General features: G+C 42.2%; 1 protein-coding gene across 1 annotated transcript in view; it reads right to left on the reverse strand.

The window, feature by feature from the left end:
• Positions 1 to 734, reverse strand: part of GABRG1 (gamma-aminobutyric acid type A receptor subunit gamma1) — a gene marked incomplete at its 5' end in the record, with an annotated part of 55,616 nt that extends 54,882 nt beyond the window's left edge. The window contains one exon of the mRNA XM_079307405.1: positions 643 to 734. Coding sequence (XP_079163531.1) covers positions 643 to 734 — 92 coding nt within the window. The remainder of the gene's footprint in view (positions 1 to 642) is intronic.
• Positions 735 to 8,682: the final 7,948 nt, after the last annotated feature.

Raw genomic sequence — 8,682 nt, forward strand, 5'->3', positions numbered from 1 at the left:
CAGCGGAGATGGATGGGAGCCCCGCAGCGGGGATGGAGGGGTGCTCTGCAACGGGGATGGAGGGATGCTCTGCAGGTGCCTCGCAGCGGGGATGTAGGGGTGCCCCGCAGGGGGGATGAAGGGATGCCCTGCAGCGGGGATGGAGGAGTGCCCTGCAGCGGGGATGGAGGGGTGTCCCGCAGCAGCTGCAGCAGCTGCAGATCCCGCCGGTCCCGCAGCGGGGATGGAGCGATGCCCCGCACAGCAGCTGCAGCAGCGGCCGCGCCAGCCGCGCTCCTGCCCCGCTGCCCGCCCCGCCGGCGGGGACGGGCGGCACCGCGCAGGGAGCTCGGGGCGCCCTCGGCGGGGGCGGCTTTTCCAGCACCGAGCCGAGCCTGAACTCGCCAACCAGCCCAGCGAACAAGTGGGATGCGGCTGAAGTTTAACTTTGCCCGTGCCGGCTCCCGCTGCAGCCGCCCGCAGGAGCCACAGCGGCAGAACCAACAGATTTTTTTGGTTGAAGTTTGGCGGCGCAACACGCCGCCTCCCCTGCCCCTGCCTCTACCGCTACCCCTGCCCCTCCCCTGCCCCTGCCCCCAGCTCGGCGTGGGCGATCCGCAGGCGCTGAGTGCGGCGGGCGGGCGCGGGTCCCGCCGTACTCACCCGCTCCCCAGCCGCACGGTGAGCAGCAGCAGCAGCAGCCGGGCCCCGCGGCGGCGGATCCAGCGGGGCGCGGGGCCCCCCCACGCATCCATGAGCGTGCAGGAGCTCTCCCTTGCCCGAGTTTTCTCCGGAGAGGCTGGGAAATAGCGACCCTACCAATCCCACCACCCCCCGGCGCACGGCAGGCAGAGGGAGGGGAGAGGAGGGGAGGGGAAGGAGGAAAAAAAAAATTAAATAAAACACCCAAACAGGTAGAAAACCACTCTGCAAGGACCGAGCAACTCGCCCAATAGGCTCATCAGGTTGCTTCATAAATTATCCTAAAAACTGCTGGGCGAATCAATCCCTACCAGAGGTGGAGCCTCCTTTACTAGAAGGGAAACATGCCTGGGAGAAAGAATGGCATTGATTTGGTATTTTTCTCCAAGGAGGGAAATGAAATGGACCATATATATACATGTAAATATAAATAGGCAAAATGTAAAAAATGGTACATACACGTTTAAAGCTATACATATACATTCAAATATTTATATTTTTTGAAGCTATTCAGAGGGCGACTCTCCGAGAGGCAGCCGGTCCGCCCTGCCAAGCGGAGACGCGCAGCGGGGAGCAGAAGCGCCCGGGGATGCGCACGGACATCCGCGGGCACCGAGATTTTGAGGGAGGCGGCCCCAGCCGCGGGGAAGGAGCATCCGCCATCCGCTCTTTGGTCCCAAGGAGCGGGAGCACAGCCTCCAGCCGCAGTCCCCACAGCCGTGCGGAGGCAGGCACGCCGGACGCGCAGGGGCCGCCGCGGGAATTGCGCGCCCCGAGCGGCGCAGGCTCGGCGGCTGCGGGCGGCTCTGCGCGGTGCTGCGCTGGGAAATAGGCATGCAAAACGCAAGGGTATGGGGGGGTTATTTATTTTTTCCTTCTTGTCTCCTCCCGGCTGCTCCCTCCTGCTGGTCTCTCGCGGGAAGTAGCCAGAGGTGCCCCCCCAATCCCGCACACACCGCGCACCCGAGGCAGGGTAAGCACCGCGGCCGCGGCGGACAGCAGAGGTTCCGCGCTCGCAGCCTTCGAGGGCCGAGGGGACCAGCGCTTAGATAACGCGTATTTCTTTTCTGGGCTTCAGGCTGTCACCACCCCAAACCCCTGGCCCCGGCGATGCCCTTGTTCACAGCTCTCTATAGGGCACCTACGGAGTAACCTGTGCACCGAGTTTTCGGTGCAAGTAGCAAACCCTTTTACTGTCATCATCATCATCCTCCTCCTTCGAGTCAAGTTGTCACTGTACAGAAATGCAAATAATCCCCCATCCACTGGTTATTCCGATTAAAGGCAGTGTTTTGTCTTCTTTACACATCATCATCTGGTTATTATTTTATATATACAGCTTGCTGCTTTAATGGTTAAAGAAACTCACCATGCTTCAGAGAGCTGCAGTACATTAAATGAAAATTTAATGACTTGAAAATTAATAGCCAGTCCTGGGGGTACTGGCAGACGGTAAAGGCACATATTATTGAATGACCTGAGGTCTCTTTACTGGTGGATTAACACAGCAGGCAGCATGCTAGCATGATGGCAGAGGCATGAGCTCAGAGGAGAGCATATGCATTTATTACAGAGTAAGTGCAGAAGCAGCTCCTCTGCTGCTGCTGGTGGCACTAGCTCCAAGAAGCAGGATAGCTGTCCCCCTCAGCAAGACAATGAACACAGCCCACCCAAACCCATAACTTAGTGCAATGCAACATACCCCCAAGTCCCTTTCTCTCTGGGAAGTCCTTCTGCCCTGAAAATGGCCATGGTCCTTAGGTTTATTATAAATCGATCTGTGAAATTGACTGCATACTGCAAAACAAGCAATGAATGCTTATGTCTTTGCATTCTGATGTTTACAGAATCATCAATGCTCTTTACCAGTCTATAAAATTCCACCCTGTCACTAAAAGATATGCAATTAAAGTGACTACTGCGAAAATTTGATATAAGAAGTTAAAACATACTTACAGGATTCCAAGACTTCTTCTCTCCACATGAGCAGTTTGGAGCATCTATTTAAAAACTTAATTTCACCCCTGTGTAGATCCAGAAGCTTGCTAGCAGTGAAAGAGGTGGAAAATTACAGCTAAAATAACATGTAGCATGAATAGTGAGAAAATGGAATTTTTCGTTTTATTTCAGGGTTGAGAAAACTAAGGCACATAGAAGTACTATTAAAAAACAAAATAAAGCAACAACTATAATAGTTTTCAAATGATGCAAAACTAAGGATGACATCTGGACAAGCTGATTTCAGGTAGTCCCAAATCTGAATTTTTCTTGTACTTTCATGTAAGCAATAGAAATCGATCCCACTAAAAACTAGACAAGAAATTATCCCATGATTAAGTAAAATACTAGATGATAAATGGGTATAAAAGTTTTGAAAAGCCAAGAGAGAACAGAAAATAACAGAAAAATCGTTCACCATCAGAAGAAAACAGGAAATGAAGAAATGAAAACTGAAAAATAGAAAAGAGACTACCAAAGAAAAGTTGGGGAAATCACCTAGTTGGGTGTCAAAAGGAGATATTGATACAGGACAATACACTAAAAGATAGTGAGTTAGTTACTAAGGCCCGCAGATATTTCTTATCTGCTTGGTACTTGCACAACTAAACGTAACAGTAGAATTTAAATTCTCAGTTAAAAACACCTTCTGATGCTGGAAGTAAGATGACCATCTTAAAAAAAAAAGTCAGAGGTGAAGAAAGGACTTAATCCTGTCACTTCAGAGCTGCTAGGCATCATTTCAGAAACATCAAATTGACCAAAGTTAAGCAAAACTGTAGGATTCACATCACTACTGTTACTAAAGAGGAACAAACCAGAATGGCTTCTGCAAAGGAAAACCATGTCTCTATCTCCTTCAGTCATATTTAATGAGTCTGTCAATAGGAGAACAGAGCTTCATAATTCACTGTCTTCCAAAACCATTTCAAGTCTATCAGGAATTTGTTAAAGAAGCTGCATAGCTCTGGAATCAGTAGGAAAGAAAGTAAAGCCATCCTTCAGAAACTGCTTGAGAATACTGTCAGCAATTAGCTTTCCATGTTAAAGAGTTGAGCTCTTACAAATCTGCTCTTGAGGTTATTGCATTTAACTGATTGCTCGCTGAACTAATGGTTTCAAAGAGAAGAAATACAAAAATTTGCAGATGAAAGTTTCAGATTGGTAAAGTCTATAGAAAAATAACCAAATATATTGTTAAATCATCACAGTGTAGATTATCAATTATAAATTCTGGAGTGATAGCATGCTAAAGAAAGGAAAGAGAAAAATAATTCATGGGCTGAATTTTGGGTAAAGATTGTAAGCACCTAAATGTAAAATCACATCTCAGCTGTAAGCTCTGCTACTTAGGAGTGGAAAATCCAAAGACATATATTCAGACTTAACTGAAATTTCTCCAGGACTGTAGAGGAATACCCATACAAACAAGTGGAGCACTAATTTGAGCAGCTCAGCAGCTAAATGCTGCCCAAGCTCATTGGAAAACTTTCTCTACTCTTCAGATTTAAGGAGTGCAAGATCCAGAGTGAAAGATCTCCAAAACACAGCCATGCTAGATCACCAGTTCCCTAATTTCTTGAAAGAATTAGTTATAGTGATTTGGATTCCATAGTAACACACCTAACCTCATGCACTATAAAAGGAGCAAAGGCACTTAGCACAAGCTCTTGATTTTCAGTCTGGAAGCCACCTATTCAACAAAGTACCTAAAATTTGTAATTCATCTAAAAGGATGAGAAAAAAAATTCATGCTTAAAGCTGAAGTCCAATAGCAGAAGGAGGAAAAAGTCTGCCACATTAAGATATAAATAGCAAATACCACTGTATTTTTCACCTGGGAGTCTTCATCCTTAGTATTGAAGAGCATTTTGATTCTTCACAATTCAATTGGACCACTGAGGAACTTAAAACACTCATATGTAATTTTACATAGCTGACATCCCACATCTGCTGTATTTCTCTTGGTTATAGCTACTTCCCTGACAGGAACATATGAGAATTGATGCCAGATTTGTATGCCTGCATACCATTTCGAGTGCATAAGAGCTTTGAAAACCTAGACTTAGTGGATGGCCCATCTTCATTCACTGTGCTTGAGGGGAGTTACTTGCTCTCATGTAATTCTGTAAGGAGCACTTACCCTGCTGAGAGCAAAGTTATCCAGCGTGTGGAGATGGAAGAACAAATTTTTATGGTGTTCTGTCCTCCACCAAAAAAAGCACATAGAACAGCAAGAGCTCAAGGACCACTGCAGTCATGTCTTCAAAAGGGTAGGTTTACATAACAATATTTTGACAAAATTGCATATGTAGACCTTAACTGTGTATTTAGAAAACAGTTTTCTGTGTGAATCTCAAACCTTAGATTTATAGAATTAGAAAATACTTTAGGTTGGAAGAGACCTTTAAAGGTAATCTAGACCAATCTCTCTGCCATGGGCAGGGACAATTTTAAAGAGTATACACATGTCTTTTGTGTGCTTCCATTTGAGTAAGCACAAACATAAGAACAGTCACACGCATGGTTTAAAACCTGCAACCCAAATGAAAACAGTTCCATTCTTCTTAGGGAAGTTCAGAAAATGTGGTTTCAAATATACATCAGCATGGTTAATCTTACCTGAATGTTTACTCTAATATAAATTTTAAAAGCTATCTTAAACAGCATAGTAGCATAATGCTGCAATAAATTAAAAAAAATCTCAAAAATAAAGAAAACTAATGTAAACATGTTAACATTAATGTAAACTGGCCTTTTTAAAAGGGGCCTTTAAAAGGTGGTGGATATCCATGGGAGGAGAACAGAAAGATGCAGAGATGTTAACTTCAGTACAGCTTTTATATTGTGATTTAAACCACAAAATAATTGCTTTCAGTGAAACAGTCAACATCTTAATAGAAAATAAGTAATAAAATTCTCACTTTCCATAACTAAACACTATTTTAATTAGGATTTAATCTCCAATACATTGATTTAACTGCTCACTCACATTACTCATTAAAATGATTACTGACACACACACACATCTTCAGCTGCACTTAAAAATTAAGCAAGGGAAGTAATCCGAAGTAGAGAAAAACTGATGAAGAAAGAAGACTGCACCTATCTTTGCATCCAGGGGAAGGGTAAGTGTTACAGCATGTAAGATGATATTCCTTTATATTTAGCATGCTACACTCCCTCTCCATTTAAGTTAGGATGAAATGAAAAACAAATGGAAGTATAGACACATCTATGGTGACTAGGCTGGAGTGCTTAGGTACAGAAACATAATTTCAAACCACAAACATTCCCTTGGTCTATTACTGTTGTGGAGCAACGTAGCCAAAGCCCCTGTGAATTATTAGAGGACTAGGACCCTGGTATGAATCATGGCAAAACAGCATGCCAGTGTATGTTCACCCATAGTTTGAAATTTTCTTTCTGCTGATTCCTCTTGTATGCAGCTAGGATGAAAATTCCCTTCAAGTGGCTAAGAATAAGAATAATTTCATGGCTTATAGGATGCTCTCAGGAGAATACTATTTGATTATCTGTCTGGTCTTATTTTGTTAGAGACTAACAGGGCAGCTGTTCTACCTGACTACTGTGAGCACTTACTGTTCCAGCCAGATCAGGAGGACAAAGACATGTGAAAATGAAAAATATTGGGGCAGGCAAAGACTGTGGTCTGTACTTTTTCCAGTTTCAAAAGGATTCAGTTGATACTTGGCTCAGCCTTTGTTAAAAGTTGAAAGTGGCTTTTCAGTATACCCTATCCTGAGCAATCCTCCTTAGAGTATAAGTTTTTTAATCTGCAAAGCACAAGAGATAAAAAGGTTTCTTCAGAAGACTGGTCTGTCTGATAATTGGAAAACATTTCCTCCAGAATGACAATTCAAACTCTTGGCAACAGTATCCCATAGCAAATCCAAAGGAAGGGTGAAATAATTCTATCCAGAACATTAACACTCTGTCTGCAATATATTATGACACTTACTGAACTTCTACAATTGCTATTAATTGACCTCTAGGTCTCCCAATTGTAACAAGTCTCAGATATTTAGAGATTGCTTTTTTGGTATATTAGACTGTATTTTGCTTCTTTTTACATTCTCTAAAGTTGAACTAAATTTATCCTTTTGCATCTCCATTTTTCATAAGATTCCTTTTCCATCTTCCAATTATTGGTTACCATACTACATATGAAACAAATGTTTAATAAACCAGAAGAATACATCACACTCATAAATATCCCCTGTGCTTTCTAGAGAAATAAACAGAGATCTGGCTGAGTTTCAAATTATTTTAATTGTTATTGAATATTCAATACATAATCAGATAGAACTGTCCTACAATATACCTTGGTGTAAACTCATCTGTCATGTCAATAGATTTATTTACATTTGTAGGGGTGAATCAGAATACATCATGTAAAACCAGCATTGCTCCCTAGTTTAATCATTGAGAGAAAAGTAGTCTATTATGACAGGTTCTCACTAGATTGTGTAAGGTAAATACTGTTGATTATAAAAAATAATTTGTGGATAATATCAAACAGATAAAAATTTAACAGCATTGGGATAGCATGGAGGTTAAAGAATATATGCATAGTCCACTGTGTCACAATGCACAAGTCTGTCAATATTTTAAATACATATTTCTTGGTGTGTTTTCAAAACCACTTAATTGCATCATCAGGATGAAAGTGCTTTGATTTTTATATTTTTAAACATGTCCCAGAGAAGAATAATTTTCCCTCTCAAACAATACCAGAAAATAAGGCTACAAGACCCTTAGTCTTAGGTCTGTTGCTCCTAGACAAACTCTTTTTCTGTGGGTGTCTTTAATCATCAACTTGCATATTCTAGGATTTGCATATGATGAAAATTCATCATTCTAGCATGACAAAAAAATGTTGCTGTGCAGAGATAATTCTAGTGAATAACAGAGAAATCAACTATTCTTGAAAGTGGAAAAAATTATCCTATGGTTTATCATATGCTCTCAGCAAGGCCATTATCTGTTTTGACTATCAATACCAATTCACTCTTTTGATTGGAGACTGATGAAACAGCTGCTTTGGTTTGCATCATTGATGACTATTCTTAAGAATGATCCTTCTCTGGAGCAAATCAACCATTTTCTTGAAAGTATCTTCTAAAATAATACCACTGACAAGATTGGTGATACTTATATTATCTTCTGCTTCAGCTGTGTTGCAAATGATACTCTGCAAGTCAGTCTTTGATTTCCCTAGTAGTGCTAAAAGCATTGAATGCTTTTTTGAAGTTTCACCTTAGTGATCACGATGTATTATCCATGTAAAACAGCTTTACTTAGTCTGATAAATTATAATTTAGTCTGATTTAATTTAATTTTCTCATCTATTTTGTTTCATATCTCTTTTGCTTTAAAATATTTCTTCTAAACTAATAATCTTTTCTCTTAAATTCTCATTAGCTCCTAGAAAAACATTGTCCACCAGAGACTTACCTTTACTTTTTAAGAAGTATTGCAGAGGCTGCAGCATGTTAATAGCTGCCAGTCCAGTGTGCCACAGGTTTATGACTGGTGTTGAGCAGAAGCTGCCATTTGAGCAGTTTTGCAGTGTCCCAGAGCTGAGGAATTTCCATGATCTATCTTCCATTTATCTTTATCACTATGGAGTGTGGGGCACCAAAATTAAAAAAAAAAATAAGGGTATTAGACAGCTTCAGAACATGTCCATGAGGATGATGAAGGGTCTGGAGGGGAAGCTGTGTGAGGAGTGGCTGAGGTCACTTGCCCTGTTCAGTGTGGAGGAGAGGAAATTGAGGGGAGACCTCACTGCAGTTACAACTTCCTCACGAGAGGAAGAGGAGGGGAAGGTCCCTCACGAGAGGAAGGGGAGATCATCCTCTAAGAAGTGTTTGGAAAATGCTCTCAGACACATGGTGTGACTTTTGGGGTTGGCTTCTGTTGGTGCCCTCCAACTCATAATATTCTGTGACAGTTCCTACTTCATTCCAGATCAATACT

The sequence above is a fragment of the Erithacus rubecula genome (genome assembly GCF_903797595.1).
Source record: "Erithacus rubecula genome assembly, chromosome: 5".
NCBI lineage: Eukaryota > Metazoa > Chordata > Aves > Passeriformes > Muscicapidae > Erithacus > Erithacus rubecula.